The sequence below is a fragment of the Podarcis muralis genome, chromosome 10 (genome assembly GCF_964188315.1).
Source record: "Podarcis muralis chromosome 10, rPodMur119.hap1.1, whole genome shotgun sequence".
NCBI lineage: Eukaryota > Metazoa > Chordata > Lepidosauria > Squamata > Lacertidae > Podarcis > Podarcis muralis.
This window is the reverse complement of record NC_135664.1, coordinates 56,255,933-56,275,082: the sequence shown is the minus strand read 5'-3', so window position 1 is coordinate 56,275,082 and position 19,150 is coordinate 56,255,933. Positions and strand designations below refer to the sequence as shown.

The window sequence follows — 19,150 nt, the reverse complement described above, 5'->3', positions numbered from 1 at the left end:
AAGGAGCCCTGTATGTTTCCCAGCTACTCTTAAGAGAGGGAGCTCTGGGCCCTGGAATTTCTTTTAGAGTAGGGGCTGGTTTATGTTTACAACAAGAACACTGCCTAACTTCACCACTTGCTAAAGCCATCATTTCTTCTTCTTTTTTTGCGTGGGGTGTGTGTGACAAGAGAATCATGGGAGTCAGGTTAATTGCAGATACATTCATATATGCAAATAACTACACTCAACTCAACACCAGATGCATTAATCCTCAGTGCTCAGGAATACTCTTCAAAAACAGAAATTTATTGCTGGGTTGAATGCCTGAACCTGCCCAGGCAATCAAGTAATTGCAATTTAAGTGAGGCATATGCATGCATGTATTCTGTATTCACACATCCCTTTAATATCGGAATGTTTCTTTTCAGAAAATTAAGAGTTGTAATGTAGAGTTCTGAGCATCCTCCAAAATTGTAGGTTTGCTGATCTAGGTAATGTGTGTTAAGGGACATGTTCTGCATCCTCATCTAACTATGAGAGAAGAATCGAACATAAAATCAGAGGCAGCAGGATTATAATTTTGAGCTGGGAGCTTCAAAGTACTTAATCAAGATAGGCCTTTCCCAAAATATGAGGTTTGCCATTTTAACTACCTTAATATCAGAGTAAGAGTGGGGTACACAAAACGGATTTTTTAAAGGATTTTAATGAAGTTGCAAAGTGGTAGATGCAGAGGATTATTGTAGAGCTATAATTCTATAAGGTTGGCAGTCGAGGGAGAACAGCGTGGGAAGTATACAGAGGCAGATAAAGCTTCAGATTTTTCTATAGCACAATTCAAGTTTATTCCATTCATTCTTGCAACACAAACTTAACACAGTATCATTTAGCAATCCAATGTCTATGAACCATGATAATGATAAACCAAACTGTGTCAAAATAGTTACATTGTGGAAAAAGGTCAAATATCAAAATGCACAAAGCACTATTTTTCTTCCATCAATTGGGTAGAAAGATGTGATTGTTTTCCCCATTTATAAAATATAAGACTGTTCAGTTTGAGATTTAGCATGCAACACTGCAACTGCTCAACTAGGACATTCCACTCTTACCAGCTTCTTCTATCCATCAATTAACCCATTTAGTACTGCATTAAAGAACTAAGTTAAGAAAGCAATGCCTATACAAAGGGGAGCAGAAAACTTTAAGACCGCAAGTCATTATTTTAAATTGAAATCTGAAATGAAAGGAAAGATATTGGTGCTAGAATTTGATTTCTAGAGTGCTAGCTTTGATGTCTCTTAAGTTTCCTACCTGGAAAAAAAATTTACTCCAAGAGTTTTCACTATCTAAGAGCTAGCATGAGACATTGGTAGCCATCATTTTTCTTCTGAAAAGCAGGATATGATATGAATAGCACATGATCTGTTCACACCAAGATCTAAAGTTGGGTTTGATTTCTTAATTTCTAAGACAGAAAACAGTGGGTGGACCTTTTATGCCATAGAAAATTCAGAAACATTGGTTTGGCTTAGAGCAAACACTTACGTATTCTGACCCAAGTGGCTAGAATATACTTTATTATAGCCACACATCAGAGTCCATCTCTAGTTGCGAATAAAGATGCGCCAGAAAAAAAGAACTGTGCAAAACGCCAACATGATAGTTTTTAAAGAAAAGGCAAGCAAGCAGAGCCTCAAATGTTTGGGCAACGAACTGCACGAAAGAGGCTCAAAGTGATCTAATACTATCTAAGGAGGATTGAAGGCGAATGGACACAGGGTTATGAAATAGCCAGTCATGAAGCACAATTTCAATTTCTCCTTCACTTGATCCATCAGATCTTTCATTTGACTTCAGGAGATATTAAGTGGATCATGCTTACTATGACTAAGAACATTTGATTTAAAATTAATCTGAACATGTTCATTTACTGAATTAGCATCTTCATAAGCAATGCCTTTCGTGTCGCATAGGAAGGTGAACATGTGACTACACAGACTCTGCATGCAAAGCTTGCTATTTCTATATCACATTCCTGCACCAATACAAAAAAAAACAAAAAACAAAACCAGATTAACATGGTTCTACTTTTAAGAAAGCCTTTAAAGAATCTAGTTTCTTCCCCCCTTTGTGCTGAATATTTGAATGTTGGGGGTGGTATCAGTGCTAATAAGGGACAAATAAGTGGCAATTTAAGATGTAATGCTAGCCTGCAATTTTGCATTGTCTATAGAGGCCGTATTCCTAATTCTGTTTTACTAGGGTATACAGAGGGTTTTCCCATTTAAATGAAATGCTTTCAAAATTGAGAAGGTACATTCAATACTATGAAATGTGTATACAAAAGCACACGCCAGTTACCTGGATGACAATGAAGACATTGTATTGCACATCTTGATGCAAAGTCAGTAGAAGCCTCAGTGGGAAATTTTTAACATGATACAAAATTTATCCATAGTTTCTGAGGAAGAATATCCAAGTGCTATTTGCCCCAGCATCTTCTAATCAACACATTAGCATATTACAAAACCTTATGCCTGAATGTTCTTTAAAAATGTCATCTTGAAGAGTATTTGTGAAATGTCACGTAGAAAGAAGCATCCTTTATTGGGCAGCAATAAAGGCAGGGTTTCCTTTGGAAACATGACTATTTAATCTGTCAAATTACATTTTTCATAGACAATGCCACAGCAGTGACTCAAATCTTATTTCAGAGACATATGCATTTTACAAGATCAATGTGTTGAGGATGAAACTAGGGCAAAGGAAGCTCCTGCCTTCTTTAAAAGAATGAAATTAACTTAAACTGAGAGCCATTCCTTCTTTAGTAATTAAGATACTTTGAGACTAAATCTTGAAGGGCAAAGTCATCATCCTCTAGCACCAATAGGTCTGGAGCTGTCACTTTCTTCCAGTTAATATTATGATGTGCTGGGGTGAGGAAGTTCCAACTGGAAGTCTTTGAAGAACAACTCTTACCCAGAACTAAGCACTGTCTATCATCTGGCTGGTTCTTCACAAAATGTTTGGATGGTGGAAAAAACCCCACACGATTTTGATCATCCCTTGGCACCCCGTTTTGAGATGCATTCCTGCTATCACTGTATATTCCATGTTAAAATAGGCAGCCAAAATTAGTGTGGCATTCAACTGTTAAATACCGGGGAATGATAAACCAAAGCCTTCAGCATTGCACAACCTACGTAAGGCACAGGGATACAGTTATCCCAGTGCCTTGACTGGGAGATGACAGCATAGCAGCACAGGGCTGCTACTGCCTTTACAAGTTAGAAAGTACAGGGATGGAGCTTCTGTCTGACAAACTTCCAGCAAGTCTCAAAAGAACAAGAAAAGTTTGCAGACTAAATTTCAGACTCCATTCTTCGCCCCTTCTCCAGCAGAGGTTCAATTTTGCTAGAAATGGGGGAAAAATTGTACCCTGAACAAAGTCCTAAGGAGAAACCAATTATATGGATTTCTACTTTCTCCAAGCAGGTTGTCTTTTTGATAGAGGTACCTAACTAGTCTGATTTACTGTGATTTTTTTCCCTCCCTCCCCAATATTTAGCTGAAGAAGCTGGAAGATACAAAGAGTGACAGACAGGCAGCAGTGTGAGGCCACAGGAGAGACATTAGATCTCAGTCCATCCGTCACTGGAGAAGAGCTTTGATTGCCTGATTGTCAGTGGCTTCAAAGGCAGTTAGACCATCTGGCCCTCTCACAGTCTTATCAGCACCCTGTAAAGAGATGAGAAGAGCTGTCACTTTTAGAGAAAAGGTGGAATTACATGTACCAGAAGCAGTTTCTCGTGAGAGGGTCCTGGTACGTTTGTTTTCTTACTTTACAGTCTATATAATTTCTTCAACTAGAGTCACATTGGCTTGACTAGGGTGTGTGCATTAAACAAGAGAGATCATTTTCAATTCATTCACCATTAAAAAGACAGGCTTTAAGTAATATCACAATCCAAATAGCACATTTAAGTTATAGAAAGCTTCATGCTCCCATGTAGACACCTCAGCCTCTTGGGCCCACTTGAATAATAGTATTTTCAAAGTATTAATATACATTAAAGTTTTCAATCAAAAGACTCAGTTCTAGTTATCTTAAGACAAAATGCCAATTAAATCCAGGTGAAACCATGGTTCCCAAACCTTGCCTACTTGACTCCACTTCTGATACAGAGCCACAGCCACAGCCTCAATCCTGTTCCAAAGCCTTTACTGGCTTTGCATATACACTGGAGTTTTACCATACACCTTTAGTGGCCTGGGATCCATTCTGCTAAAGACCTCTCACAGCTCCAGGGTGGAATTCAAAGTGATTGTTCTGTCAGTGCAAACATTTCTGCTTGCCTGATAGACTGGTCTTCTCTCTCTTCCCCACACGTGGTGGTCTGGGGTTTCCCCCCCTGATACCTCCCCCCCCAAGTAGTTTTGGGTGAGAGGAGGAGGATGGGTAGCCCTGTTGTATTAGCAGGACTCGTGATGGTTCCTGCTAGTGCAACAATTTAGTTGAATCTGGTCCCAAGTGTTGCAACTTTTGAAGGAAAAGGAAATTAAAGAACTCTAGATGACACTGACCTGTACGCCTACAAGTAACCTTCTCCCGGAGCTTTATATATAGGCGTACAGGTATATATATATATATACATGTAGGCGTACATATATGTAGGTGTACAGTGGAATATAAATATCAGACTTGCAGAGCATTTCCTCCACACCCACATGCACCTCTACAAAATGTTGGGAAAGGTTAAGCTCTACAACAGTTACTATTCCTAGATGCAGTCATTTCAGAGATAAAAGGATTGAAACTCTGTCTAGTTAAAAACCTACCATATTTCCTTGCGTCTAATGCACCACTGAATCTAATGTGCACCTCAATTTTCAGAACCTTGAAACCAAATGAAGTATTTGCTGCTGAATGTAAAAGTGCCATTGAATCTAATGCACACCTTAATTTTTGCAACGTAATTTGGCCAAAAAAGGTGAGCATTACATTTGAGTAAAAATGGTAGTTAAAAGCACTTTAATTATTGCAGACATTGGCCTAGAAGAAAGGTTGATGTTGTCCTTCAAGTTAGACTGTCAACTTTCCATGGGTTTGTCTGTCTTTTAAAGAAGATGTCAGGTGGGTCTGAAGTACCGCAAGCACAGAAGTATGGCCCAAAGATACTTAATGACTTCACTCTGTCAAAGTCAAGGCTGTAATAGACTATAGCCAATCACTATGATTAGTATGTCAGCTATGTCTGGGAACACTCATTCACTTGAAATCGCCACACTCGAAAATTTTCCAAGTACACCTTAGTTTGAGGTAAAATAATAAATCAATTTGAGCATGTCAGTCTCCACATTATTTGGAGTACATTTGAGGAAAATGGCATGAGAAAAGAACACAAAAGGGGAAGAGGGCAAGAAATGACGTTTGGCTTGAGTGCTCCTGTACTACTTGCAGAAGTGGGAAAATTAAGGAACAAATGTTTTCTTTGCTGAAGATCCTACAGGGGTCTTAATGTTCCACAAGATTAGTAAACATCTATGTTGCATTATGAAGCTAGCATAGATTTAATTTCTTTTCAACCAGCCTGCAGATTGAAATAATGTGTCTTGCTTTTTGGGTAAAGGGTTGAGGAATGTTTCCTCCTCAAACTAGAAACTCAAGAGGTTTTGTCAAGATACAAGGGAAAGTATAGAAAGGAAACCAACAGTACTTAAAAATAAATAAATATCATATACAAACAATGTTTCAACTATAGGACTAAAAAGATTGTTAAAATGGGGGAGAAATACAATCATGCATATGCACCGATGCCATCAATTCAGTGTAGGGTAATCAAGGCAGGTCGATCTAAAGCAACAAAACATTTGGCAGCAAACTTATGGAAGTGATCAGCAGGTGAGGGGAGTTTTAACACAGCAAGCCACCGCCACATTTCAGTGATCCAGGATCCACTGAGATCTAAACATTGTAATTGCTTTGCTTTTTCTTCTTCTTTTTTTAAAGTAATCCACACTATCAACTCATTTGTGATAGAGCAAACTCATACTGACGTGATCAAATATACTTTCTGAATCAAAGGCAGAAACTACTGGCATTGACAAAAAAAAGAATCTTGAAGGTCTTCTCCAAATTTTCCCTTTGTTCTTTTTATATCCTTCCCATATACTCAGTACCAGAGTTGAAAAAGCACAAAGTGACACTAACTAGCTTCCAAGCCTTTATTTTAAAGTCAAAAGATGAATCTACAGACTTTTGACTCCACAAGTACTTTAAGGACAAAGAATACAATTCATAACCTACTTCTGCTGGCTTGAAGTTTTAGTATGAGTGAATCCTAGCAAGATCTCTCTATATTTTTCAGACAAACAGCAAGTAAACACACAATTTTAACTCAAGAGAACCACAGTATTTTGTTATCATGAGATGGTATGTGTCCTCCAAAGGGGAAAAGCTCTCAGAATAAATTGGCTTTATTTTCCTTAGTTTGAGAATGTTAAAGTCAACCAAATACTAAGGCTGTGTGCATTTGCTTCAGACAAATTCCAAATCCAGAACCAAAGTGGGACATTTCATATATTTGGGAGTCAGCCAAAGCAAAGCAATTTCCTTCTGAACTGTTCCAAGGCAACTCTGTCTGTTTCCAACATTTCAGAACCTATTCAAATGCACAAACACTGAAAATTCGTACTCTCGTACCCCTAGATGCTCTCCCTGTAAAGAAAATACCAGGGAAGTGGGGGTGTACTTTTGTGACTGACAGCTGTAGCTCTCAACCAGAGGATTTTACAGGGCTCTTTTTTTTTAACTTCCCGTCAGTACCCAAGGTGGAACTTACCAGAAAGTCTTCCAGTGTTTTTCCACTGCTTTTTGTGACTGTGTGTCAAGTAGCAGCAGTACTGAAGGCTTCAAATAATGGACTGAGAAGCACGAATAATTCATGGTTCACACCCAGTCTCCAAGGCAGACAGGAACATGAAGTCCCACTGAGTCCCCATAACCTGAGTCAAGCTCTCCCTGTGCTTTCTCCCTGGCTGCTGATACAAGGAGGGCAAGGCACCATTTTCTGGCACCATCATAAGCCTGCAAGAAGCTTATGATGGGTAAAAAGATATAGGTACCAGAGTTTGTGGAGATGCTGGGAGATAGCTGCCCTTGTCACCTCTGCTGCCTACTTTGTCACTGTTTATAATAAAAATGCAAGTGATGAGCATGGCTCCCATCCCCCCCAAAAGGAGGATACTCCCCTCCCCTCTTGAAATAATATGGGGAGGGATGTGTGCAGGAAGAGCTTTAGATGCACAGATGCTCTTACTATAGAGCCAGTGATGAGATCTGGGCTTCCAAGTTCTGAAACAGAGAAAAGAGGACACACACATACACCCTCTTTGTCTGAAAGAAAAGGATTTTGGTGGATCTCTGGGGGCTTTACAAGCAGGTAGGGTTATATAGTTATATATAAACTGTTAGGCTGCCCAACACAACTCCTCATTACACCTGTCAGCGTGAAATATGGCAAATTTCGTCCTATAGAAGAGACTATTATGTCTACAAGTTTTATCTCATTATGTCAGAGAGCAGAACAACTATAGCTATTTGTTGATTTCCCCATTGTAGTCACTGGGGGCACCAAGTTTCAGATTTTCCAAAGCAGGGTTCTGATTCTGACCAGAGGTGAAGTGTGCGGTCTGTGAAATTGTTTCAGCCAAATTTGGCCACATTCCAGATTGTCTATCCAGTGTGCTAGAAAACATGTAGCCCAAACTTTGTAACAGAGCACATCCTTCGTATGCAGGAGGCTGAAGGCTGACTCACCAGCATCTTCATCTATGTAATTTCAGGTAGCAGCATTGGGAAAGAAACCATGAAGAGCCAGTCACCAATCAGATTCGCCTGTTTTGTGCAGTACAATGGTGTGACAAGCTCTCACTTAGAACAAGCTTTTATCTACTAAATATGTGGCTCTTCTAAAACTTCCTGTAGGAAGTTTCTCTCCTTGCTTGACTAGCCTCTACTTTGTAGTCACATTGAATCTGACTATCCTTCTCACTGCAGTTGCATTTAGCATTCTATAACATCAGAACAGCTCAGAAGATAGCTACCTAAGGGGACTTTCAAGACTAAATCATAGCAAAAAGAAGACACTGTTGACTGTACGCATAGATTTTCCCAAGTTATGTCAAAAGCCTTGTCCTTAGCTTCTCTTCTTCTGTCTCTTGTCTATTTTAATATTGTAAGCCTATGGGCACGGATTTCCATTTTTCCATTTTTGTATAGTGCCCACTGGGTAATACTGACTAAGTAATAGGAAAGGGCCACTGAGATCAATAAGCAACTTAACAGAGAAGAGAAAATTGCAGGGGGAGAAATAGTAGACACAGGAAAGGTTAAACATCCTTACCTCTCACCTGCTAAGTCATAACCAATGTAAGTCCATTGATTTCAATGTGTCTACTCTCAGCATGACTTAGCTGGATTCCACCCAATGAATATTAGGCTTTTAAAAAAATAAAAATGATGAAATGCTTGAAGGCAGTGTGGAATTTGTTAAGTTGCTGAATGATTAACAAACCACCAGGCAGGTCTCCGTTTCTTACCTTTGACAGGAGTAACTTCACACAAGACACATGGCCTTCATAAACTGCTGAAAGGAGTGGAGTGATATTGTGTTTGTCTGGAGCCTGTAAGAAAGAGAAATGAAGTTACACAATAAATTCCATCTACAATATACTATATCTAATAATGCTCAGATATCACATTCTTGGCAGGTGGGTATCTGCCAAAAATGGTACTGTTGCACACAGAACATATTTAGCCACCTGCAATGTTGCTAAATGAAAGCAAGTCCAGACCTACATTTTACTTCTGCAAAAGCATGTCCCTAATTTTCCTAAAATGGTTTATAAAAGCTGTTAATTATTGGAATTGGTTACCAAATGGAATTACATCAGGCTACAGCAGAGGGAAGGATGGGAGGCAAGGCCATTCCAAAAGAGCAGCTCCTTTAGTCTCCTATTCTCCCTGAAGTGTTTCATATCAGCTAGTCATCATAGGAACTTCATACATTTAAGAATTTGGGCATGGATTTTCTTGATTTCCTCTTTCCTATAGACTCTTTCCCCCTTTTGTATCATGGCCTTTAGACTGCAAGCCTAAGGGTAGATGTTGCCCTGTTTGTTATTGATTCATCTAGGATATTTTTTGGTTGAAGAACGGGGTGAAAATATTTACATAAAAACTTAGTATACAAAACACATTAGAAAACTGGCAGACTTTAACCTGAATAGAAGACAGTTACTGCAGACAGCAGTTTCTAAGATAATACCAACTACTATTATCGTACTAGAATACTAATAATGAAGCAGATTTATCCTCTCATAGGTCTAATATGAACCAGACAGAAATTGCATTGTATCAAATAAAATGGAAGTGTAAAAACTCACTTCATACAAATTGTGTAGTGAACTGTTGAATCATTCAAATGTCTGAGCCATTCAGATTAACCAGATTAGTTATTTTTAATTATCGGCCAGTTACTGAAGACTGGAGACATATTAGCTTTCACAGAGCTGAATGTAGCATAAGAGGCATTTTACTTATGGACGCATCTCATGATCCCTTCTAATGAATAGTCTGTTTTTGTCTGTTTTTGTATTGTTTAAAATACATGCAAAACCTGTTTGAACAAGAGGCAACGGTGGAGCAAACATTGCTGCTGCTGCTACTACTACTACTAATAATATGCTCATACATCCAAGGACAACTATGCCTCTACATCATTGTTTTGAAATGCACAGAAAACTATCATTTGTCTTCAGTCAAAGACAGAACTAAACCAGAACTAGACAGAGTTTTAATCAACATACATACATTCATATCAGCTCCTTTTAGTAGAAGGAACTCCAGGATCTCAAGCTGTCCACAGTCTGCAGCATAGTGAAGAGGTTTCCTCCCACCTTCCAGTGTCCGATTAACATCTTCACCCTTCAGAATTAAAAAAGTTATTAATTTTATATAATTCTACATCAAATTTAGCTCTGAGATCTAACTATGGTCATTACTCAAACATAGCAGACAACACTTGCTTAAAACTCTTGCTCAAGACATTACAGCAATATGGGGGAGGTAGTCTGCAAAGCAATGCCTCATTTCAAGAACCAGGAGTGTCAAAATTTATATCCATAGTGCTTGTTGCAAAGCAATTTGTTTTTCCTGTTCCAGTCATCCCTCAACACCTCTTTTAACTTTCCCAAACTTTGATCTGTTCATAGCTTGAAGGTTCACCATTATTATTAGGACTAATAAATGTACAGCAGGTGGTATTAATGTAGCTGTGAAATCTTACTAATACTATTAGAAGTTATTTAAGAAGTAGATATTTTGGAAGCATGACCTCTTAGTAGCATGCGCAGACACAGCGAATTGCAACCTGCACACGCACAGACACGGGTTGCGTTCGCTTCAGGATGCGAATGGGGCTCCAGAACGGATCCCATTTGCATCCAGAGGTACCACTGTATAGTCCGGCCCCCCACAAGGTCTGAGGGACAGCGGACCGGCCCCCTGCAGAAAAAGTTTTTTGACCCCTGTTCTACATCATGTTTCTTCCATAGGCCACAAGATGCTTTGTGAAGCAACCAAGAAGTCCATAAAGGCAACTGGTATTCCCTGGTACAGTATAGTGATTCTGAACCTAGAGGTTCTACACAACTATTAACAGACATAATATCCACAAAAATTAATGTTTTTCTTGATTAGATTAAAAGCTACTACCAAATTCTGTATACTGTCCATGTCTTTTGTTTGTTATACTTTCAAGTGTTATATAGAGTCCTTATAGCAAGCACTGTATGAAAATTCTGAAGGATCCACACACCACAAATATCTTAAAAGATTGCAGCATGTCCCAAGTTCAATGACCCAATAAATTCCTTAACTCAAATAATTAGCAGTTTCCAAGAATGTAGCAATTTACTCTGTCACAATATACTTTTTGGCATACTTCTGGAACAACAACAGTATTTCTAAAGTACTAGTAGCGACTTTTCTTTTATGGTTCAGAATTTTATGCTGAATGTCCCTTTCATTTATTAGAACTCAAAGGCTTCCAGACCATATAGATACTGTGCTTCCAGCTCTGAATAAGACTCTTGATAAAGTCTAATCATTTAAATTCCTCCATTCATTTGCATCTCAAATTATAAGACTGAATTAAATTTTTATTGTCTTTACTCATTTGATGCACCATGACATCAGAACATTTAAAAAGCACAATGAATAAATTTAGTGATAAATCTTTTAATTGTGCAACTCTAAGTTTATAATTTAAAATGTTCATTGCTTTTCCTTCTGATTATTAAGCCAAGCCAACTATCTTTGCTTTTGCCTGTCTTTTGCATTTCCCTTTTGTTACACTAAAAGATTATTTCTTTGAATACTGAATTCAGTCAAACTGTTACAGAATGCTCATCAGCACTAATGCCCTAATCACTTGAGACCAATGAATGCACCTCTTGTTCTGATAATACCAACTCCTATCCTGAACAGCAATATAAAAATCCACTTCATGTACCTTCTTCTCAGCTTCTAACTAATAAGCACTTAAAGGCTCTTTTCAGGTCAATATTACCTCCTCTATTCATACATGTAATGCATAACCTAAGGGAAATATGTGTCAGTATAAGAAAACCTATTTATTCATTCTAAGAAAAGGATTCTTATAGTATATCCCTTCAAGAAGAAGTAAAAATGGAAGTCTAGATTCCAATTAAAGTTTTTGAAGTGTCTCAAGACTGAAAACATATCCCAGAAGTCTTATATTTCTTCACGGTGAATGTAAACCATCAGATAGTGGAATAATTCTCTCACACACTAAAAGGTTCTGGGTTGGCTGCAGTTACTTAGGAAAAAGATCTTGAAGATGAAAGCAGCAAGCTCTCAAGAAGTCAGCAACTTGGCTTTCTTAAGACCAACATTATTCGGAAAGGAACTGAGAAGACACAAAGTAACAAACCCCTATAAAATATAAATCTAAAGTCCTCATATCACACACAGAACTCAAGACAAATTTCAAAAGTCCTCTGCAAGTGATCTGCTCCTGCTGGGTAGAAAGCAGGAGGGAAGGAGAAAGAGAGAGAGAGAGAGAGAGAGAGAAAGGGGGGTCTTCTTTTGGCTCTGTCCCAGTCCAATCCTTCAAGTCAGCCCTTCTCACAATTGGCATGTGCCCAAGACATTACTCCCGAAAGAATGCAGGCCTCAACAGAAAAAGAAAGAAGGAAAAAGATTGCCCACTCTGATCTACAGCAGGCTGATTTTTAGAACACCTATTTGCTCCATTTTCTTTATGTCAAAGAAAAGAAACCACAGAAAGTGGAGAAAAGAGCAACCAAATTATCAGGTGAGAAGCATAAATTTGCCCAGAGAAATACAAGACATAGATTTGAGTCTTTTCAAAGCTTCGAAGACTCGGGGAATGTTACAATGTTTAAAATTAAATGTGCTGGTAGAAGTTAATAGAAATCAACCCAAGAACTGTGGTTACCTTGATGAAACTGACAAATTATCTGATTTAAGGCAAATTTAAGATCTAGGACATCAAATTTGCTGCATTCCTGTGGTGAGTGGTAAACAAGGGAGAACTGATTAAGTGTTGTGTATACTGCCCCGTCTAGCTTTTTAAACAAGAGAGGCAGCAAATGAGGAAATGTGAACTCTGGACCAGGCCTCCTTAGTTCTGGAAGCAAGAACATCTCATCCAGGAATAGCTGGCGACATGGTTGAGCCTTTCTGTATGTCAGTGCGCTCCTTTCTGTATGTAGAACCACGATATAATCATTTTGATACTGAAATGTTCACAGCAAACAGGTACATTAATCCAACACAAGTACAGGCCCAATAGAAGGGAGAAGAGTTGTCTGAATTGGGCCTTGGTTTTAATTAGAGTTTTTTGGTTCTTTGCTTCAGACTCTCCAACCCTTAATCTCTTTGTCAAATCTGCCAGAAAAACAGGAAGCTGATGTGCTATATCAGAAGGCAAAAACAAAAGTCTCCCTGTCTATTGAACTGGCATCAGGCTCTTTTATTGTACAGTGGTACCTCAAGTTACAAACGCCTCAGGTTACAAACACTTCAGGTTACAAACTCTGCTAACCTGGAAGAGTTACCTTGAATTGAGAACTTTGCCCCAGGATGAAAACAGAAATAGTGTGCTGGCGGCGCAGCGGCAGCAAGAGGCCCCATTAGCGAAAGCACGCTTCTAGTTAAGAACGGACCTCCAGAACGAATTAAGTTCATAACTAGAGGTACCACTGTATTCTTTTTGGCACCTACTTAAAATATTTTTGTGTAGGGAAGCTATTCAGACAAGTAGATGTTAATGTGTTTACTGCTGATTGTAATTGCTTTTTAAACAAATGTTTGAATTACCTATTTTTAACTGTTTTATTTATAATGGTAATATTTCTTATAAACTGCTTAGGCTTTGCTACAATCAAGCAGCATATAAATCTTGTTAACAAAAACATAATATAAAATGTGGCCTTCTACATATTGTTGAACATCTAGCCCTATCTGTCCCAGCCAGCATAGCCAATGGCCAAGGATGAATGTTGTAGTCCAACACCTGAAGGACCACAGGTTTCCTATCCCTGGTCTAACCAAGTCTCTAACAGGAAGTCTGGAAATAATGTTTGGGGTGGAGGAGAAAGGGACAGTTGAAAGAGAAATGTTTAAAGTGGGCACTAGAAAAATTTGAACATGAAACCAGCAGCGGCTGCTATCAGGAGCTGACACAGATCAAGCAGAAACAGAAAGGATCTACTGTAGTGCAGTCCAACACATCTTTGAGTACAGCAGATAGCACCAGAAATGAATGGGCTACAAGACACAGAGGGATAGTACTATTTATTGGGCTAGTTGAATATACTCATGACTCAATTAGAACTGATGAGACTTTCACACTGAGAAAATTGAGTTCAGCCAATAGGTTTTCATAGAATCCTACTTGACCTGAGTTGTGCTCTAGTCTAGACCTACCCATTTGTTGCAGTGAATCCAGAGCTAGAGCATCCCTAACAGATGGCTATCCATCCTATGCTTGAAGAATTCCAGGGAGGAGCTCATCAAAACCCTAGGTAACTGGCTCCATTGTCATACTATTACACTCATTACTGCCTCCAGGCAACAGAGAACAAGGCTTTGTCCCTTTCTACACAACAGCGTTCCAAATATTTGAAAAGTGCCCCTTCTTAAACTTCTCCTGTTCAAGCTCAACAAACCTGGTTCCTTCAAACTTTCTTCACAGGACTTGTTTTTCATACCAGTGACCATCTTTGTTGCTCTCCTCTGAACCTTGTTTGAACTTGTTCACATTCTTCTGATAGTGCAGCACCCAGGAATTTGAAACAGTACTCAAGATGAAGTCTGACTATTGATTAATTTATTATGAATCAAGACCTGTCAAATCAAACCCCATTATAAGCCCATTCACATTTTTAAAGTATTTGTGCCTAACTGCAGTCAACTGTACATGCATGGCAAGCTGATTAGCTTCTCTTGTCACATAGGTTTATCATAGAATCACAGAGTTGGAAGGGACCCCAAAGGAATTTCAACTAAAGCATCCAAGACAGATGGCCATCCAACCTCTGTTTAAAAACCTGTTTAAGAACCTCCTGAGGCAGTCTGTTCCACTGTCAAACAGCTCTTAAGTCAGAAAGTTATTCCTGAAGTTAAGTAATGTGCTAAGTAGACATCTGTGCAATTCAAATGCAAAAAAATGGAACCTAGAACCAGCAGATTCATACCTTCAGAACTCAATAGAAGAGGCTGAACATATGTTTATGACTACTTCACACAAATATGATCACCACTATAATGTCCTGTTGTACCATATACACCATAGGATCAGACAAAGACACATTCCATATTACTAATTGCACCCTAGGGAAGGCAGCTTTCTTTCTTTTATTAGCATAGAGGAGGAGGATGGAAAAGTAGTTGAGTGCATCTCTCTTAACTCTCTGTTTGCATGCTATTTCAAGCTGGAAAGAACCCCACAGTTGTAGCTATTGCTATTGTTATTTAGTACAGTATTTAATACAGTGGTGCCTCGCAAGACGAAATTAATTCGTTCCGCAAGTCTCTTCGTCTTGCGAGTTTTTCGTCTTGCGATGCACGGTTTCCCATAGGAATGCATTGAAAATCAATTAATGCGTTCCTAGGGAAACCGACTTCAGACCAGGTCCGGGGACAGTCTGTCCCCCGACCTCTTCTGAAGGCTGGGGGGGGGGGGACAAGGGCTTTTCTTCCCACCCCCAGCATTTTAAAATCACCCGGGACAGCGGAGAACTTCTCCGCTGTCCGGGGCGATTTTAAAGGCCCTGGGAAGGCAGGCAGGGGGGACAAAGACTTTCGCCCCCGCCAGCCTTCAGAAGAGGAAGCGCGTTTCTCCGCTGTCCCGGAGGGCTTTTGAAGGCAGGCGGGGGGGGGGGGGGAGCAAAGACTTTCGCCCCCCGCCAGCCTTCAGAAGAGGTCCCGGACCTCTTCTGAAAGCTGGCGGGGGGCGAAAGTCTTTGCTCCCCCCGCCTGCCTTCAAAAGCTGTCCGGCCCAGGCTTCGCGGACCTCTCCGCAAGCAGCGGCAGCGCTGCCGCTGCTTGCGGACAGGTGCCAACATGCCGAAGCCTGCGCGCGCTGAGATCAGCGCGCCCAGGCTTCCCGCCCCGCCGCCCGGCATCGGGGCATCGTCCCGATGGCGGGTGGCGGAGGAGGCGTTCCCCCCCGCCGCCCGGGATCGGGGCATCGTCCCGATGGCGGGCGGCGGAGGAGGCGTCCCCCCCCCGCCGCCCGGGATCGGGGCATCGTCCCGATGGCGGGCGGCGGGGGGAGGCGTTCCCCCCCGCCGCCCGGGATCGGGGCATCGTCCCGATGGCGGGCGGTGGGGGGAGGCGTTCCCGGAGGCGGAGGCGTCCCCCCCCCACCGCCCGCATCGTCCCGATGGCGGGTGGCGGAGGAGGCGTTCCCCCCCCGCCGCCCGGGATCGGGGCATCATCCCGATGGCGGGCGGCGGCGGAGGCGTTCCCCCCCGGCATCGGGGCATCGTTCCGAAGCCCGGCGGCGGGAGGAGGTGTCCCTGCCCCGCCACCAGGCTTCGGAGGAGGTCCAAGGACAGCGGGGAAGACGCGCTGCGCTTCCCCGCTGTCCCGGAGATTTCCCTATGGGCTGTCGTCTTGCGAAGCAAGCCCATAGGGAAATTCGTTTTGCGAAGCGCCTCCAAAATGGAAAACCCTTTCGTGTTGTTAATATATAAATTGATTAACATGACCACCACCAAACCCTAACACAATAAAGATATTGTATACAAATCTAATTTTTAAAGTGATATATGTCTATCCTGGAATTTGTACATCATTTACAAATGTCCTACATAGACTGCCTAAATTCTTCACCAAGTATTCTTCAGTACAGCTATCAGTCTACAGCAGGCACCTTGTCCAAAATTGTTTGCCAGAGCCTACACAAATCTATAGCTACAAGCTGGGTGAAGTGATTTTGTTATAGATACACTTACTTTCCCTCTTCCCCGACATTCAGGTTTTATGAAACCTACATCCCTTCATCCTATAAGACTTTTGTGAAGAATAGCCTACTTCTATAGTATATAAAACAACAACACTAATCAGACCAAAGGTCTACCCAGCTAAACAGCATACTTTGAAAGCAACCATACTTGGGTACTTTCCAAAGTTGTTACACAGGAAGGCAGTAGTTTCATGGATTTAAATATTGAAGTGTCCCAACTATTTAGTGAATGAGTTGGGCAAGTCTATGTAATTTAAAAGCAAAAGGGGAACACTGATGAAGAGGGCAGAACTTTCCTGCCTGCAGCTTCTATCCTCAAGTGGTTTCCTCCTGGTGCTGTGGGTTAAACCACAGAGCCTAGGACTTGCCGATCAGAAGGTTGGCGGTTCGAATCCCCACGACGAGGAGAGCTTCCGTTGCCTGGTCCCTGCTCCTGCCAACCTAGCAGTTTGGAAGCACATCAAAGTGCAAGTAGATAAATTGGTACCGCTCCAGCGGGAAGGTAAACGGCGTTTCCGTGCGCTGCTCTGGTTCGCCAGAAGTGGCTTAGTCATGCTGGCCACATGACCCAGAAGCTGTATGCTGGCTCCCTTGGCCAATAAAGCGAGATGAGCGCAGCAGCCCCAGAGTCGGTCACGACTGGACCTAATGGTCAGTGGTCCCTTTACCTTTAAGTAGCCTCAGCTGCCAAAAATGCCTGAACACAAGAGCCCCAGGGGGCTTCAGTGTCCTCACTTCTTTCTACATTATTAAATGTGAAATTGCCCTAACATCATTTTTGGACCCAACTTCTACCAAAACTCCACTGCCTTCCATTTCCAGGAAACTGCACCTTGTCCAAGGACACCCAATTTTACAGCCAGGCTTTGGTAGTTGAAAGCCACCATTTCTGTCCCATCTTTATTCCAAGAAGCTCAATTTGGTGTACATGGTTCTCTTTACCTCCATTTTATCCTCACAACAACCCTGTGAGGCAGGCTAGGCTAAGAGACTGTGACTGACCAGCATCACTCACTTAGTTTCATGGCTGAGCAATGATTTTAACCCTGGTCTCTCAGGCACTGGTTTAACACCAACCACTAAACCAAACTGGCTCTCTTATAAATCTGCCTACCCTATTTCTGATATCAGTTATACCACTAGCCCTGGAGGCAGAAGGCTCTGCAGATCAGCTATTTGTTTATTTGGCCACCAGAAACATGAAAGTAGACAATGAAATCCTTTTGCTGACCAGCTCTTACTTCTACCCTTGCACAGAACAGCACAAGAGGCTGTCATGCCCACTTTTTAATAAATGTTTGAATAAGAGAGAATATATAACTGAATGGCAAAAGGTGCATCTCATGCATGCTTCTCCAGTTCTTATGAGATGAATTAATTAGTTCTTAACACAACTTGTTATACACTCTCAACCGGACTGGCTAAAAATACTAAGGTCTTAATCCTCCCCACTTAGTTTTTTCCAATGCTACTTTATTTTATCACCTTTGGCTCAATAAAAACCTAGTGGGTACTAAGGTCTTCCATTCAATGTTTCCATTGCTATTTTAGTTCATCACCATTTGCTCAATTAAAAACCCAGCAGGATGTCGGGACACCAATCTCATTTCCTTCACACTCTTATCATGCAGCGATTATATTTTGTTCCATGCTAAATAAAATACAAGTACAGATATAGCAGGTAAGGACCACACATTGGAGAAAGAAAGGGTGTGGCTTTACGTTTGCAGCATACAATTCACCCAATATAATTTGGGAGTGGGGCAATTCTGCCCTCTAACCCTTTGGGGGGGGGAAGGGTTCAGAAAGAGCGATCTGGGGAAAGAGGGAGGATGCTTGAACATCTATAAAACTGACGAGGAACGATGGCACGCTCTCCACAAGCAAGCTCAAGCAGAAGGGTGGGCGGGGACTAGGCCTCTAGCAGGAGGAAGAGGCAAAGCCTTCCCTTCAGCTTCCATCACGGCGTCAGGAAAGATGTACCGTAGCTCCACGACGAAGGGGGGCGGGCGGGGAGGGGATCACCCACCATCCAAATCATTTCCGGTGCCCTGGAGTGAGGCAAGAGCACCCCTGAGCATGTGTGGATTGCGACATCGACACACACAGCCTCCAGAGAGTAGTAGGGGAAGAGCTCGGGCCTGAGCCCCGGCACCTTCAGTTTGCGAAGCAGATGACGGCGGGTCCTGTGAGGAAGAAGGGGAACCCCGCCTCAAGGCCAGGAAGCGGCGCCCAGGCTCTCCCTGCCTCCCCGCCCACCCTCGCACCCCCGGCGGCCTTACCTTGGCCACGTAGTCCTTCACCTCGTCCAGGTCTCCGTTCTTGAGGGCCCACATGAACTCCTTGTCGGACATAGCGGCTGCCGCCCTGACAGGGGACACGGCGAGAGGGCCTGGCAGCGTTCGCGCGACGAGGGGCGGGGGAAGAGGAAGAGGAGGAGATGGGCGGGGCTGGACCGGAAGCGGGCGCGGCGTTGGTGGCGGCGGCGGCGGCGGTTGGACTGCTGCCTCTCGCGGCGGTGACGGCCGTTGCCACGCCAACGGCGCTCGCTGCGCGCGCCTTACGGAGAAGCCGGCAGAGGG

General features: G+C 42.0%; 1 protein-coding gene across 1 annotated transcript; it reads right to left on the bottom strand.

Moving 5' to 3' along the window:
• Positions 1-670: 670 nt before the first annotated feature.
• On the bottom strand, positions 671-19,076 carry MTPN (myotrophin). The gene is made up of 4 exons (XM_077935081.1): positions 18,851-19,076; positions 9,860-9,973; positions 8,587-8,670; positions 671-3,723 (listed from the first exon to the last, which is right to left on the bottom strand). Exons 1-4 carry the CDS (start codon positions 18,920-18,922, stop codon positions 3,637-3,639), a joined length of 357 nt encoding a protein of 118 aa, XP_077791207.1. The 5' UTR covers positions 18,923-19,076; the 3' UTR covers positions 671-3,636.
• Between the last annotated feature and the right edge of the window lie 74 nt (positions 19,077-19,150).

What these genes read in the sequence shown, in the direction of transcription:
- MTPN (XM_077935081.1), bottom strand. Translation starts at nt 18,922, where the DNA reads ATGTCCGACAAGGAGTTCATGTGGGCCCTCAAGAACGGAGACCTGGAC. An exon ending in TAAAAGGAGCTGATATGAAT is followed by an intron (nt 8,671 to 9,859) that starts GTATGTATGTTG and finishes TCTTTCTTACAG; the next exon opens with GCTCCAGACAAACACAATAT. An exon ending in TGAAGTTACTCCTGTCAAAG is followed by an intron (nt 3,724 to 8,586) that starts GTAAGAAACGGA and finishes ATCTCTTTACAG; the next exon opens with GGTGCTGATAAGACTGTGAG.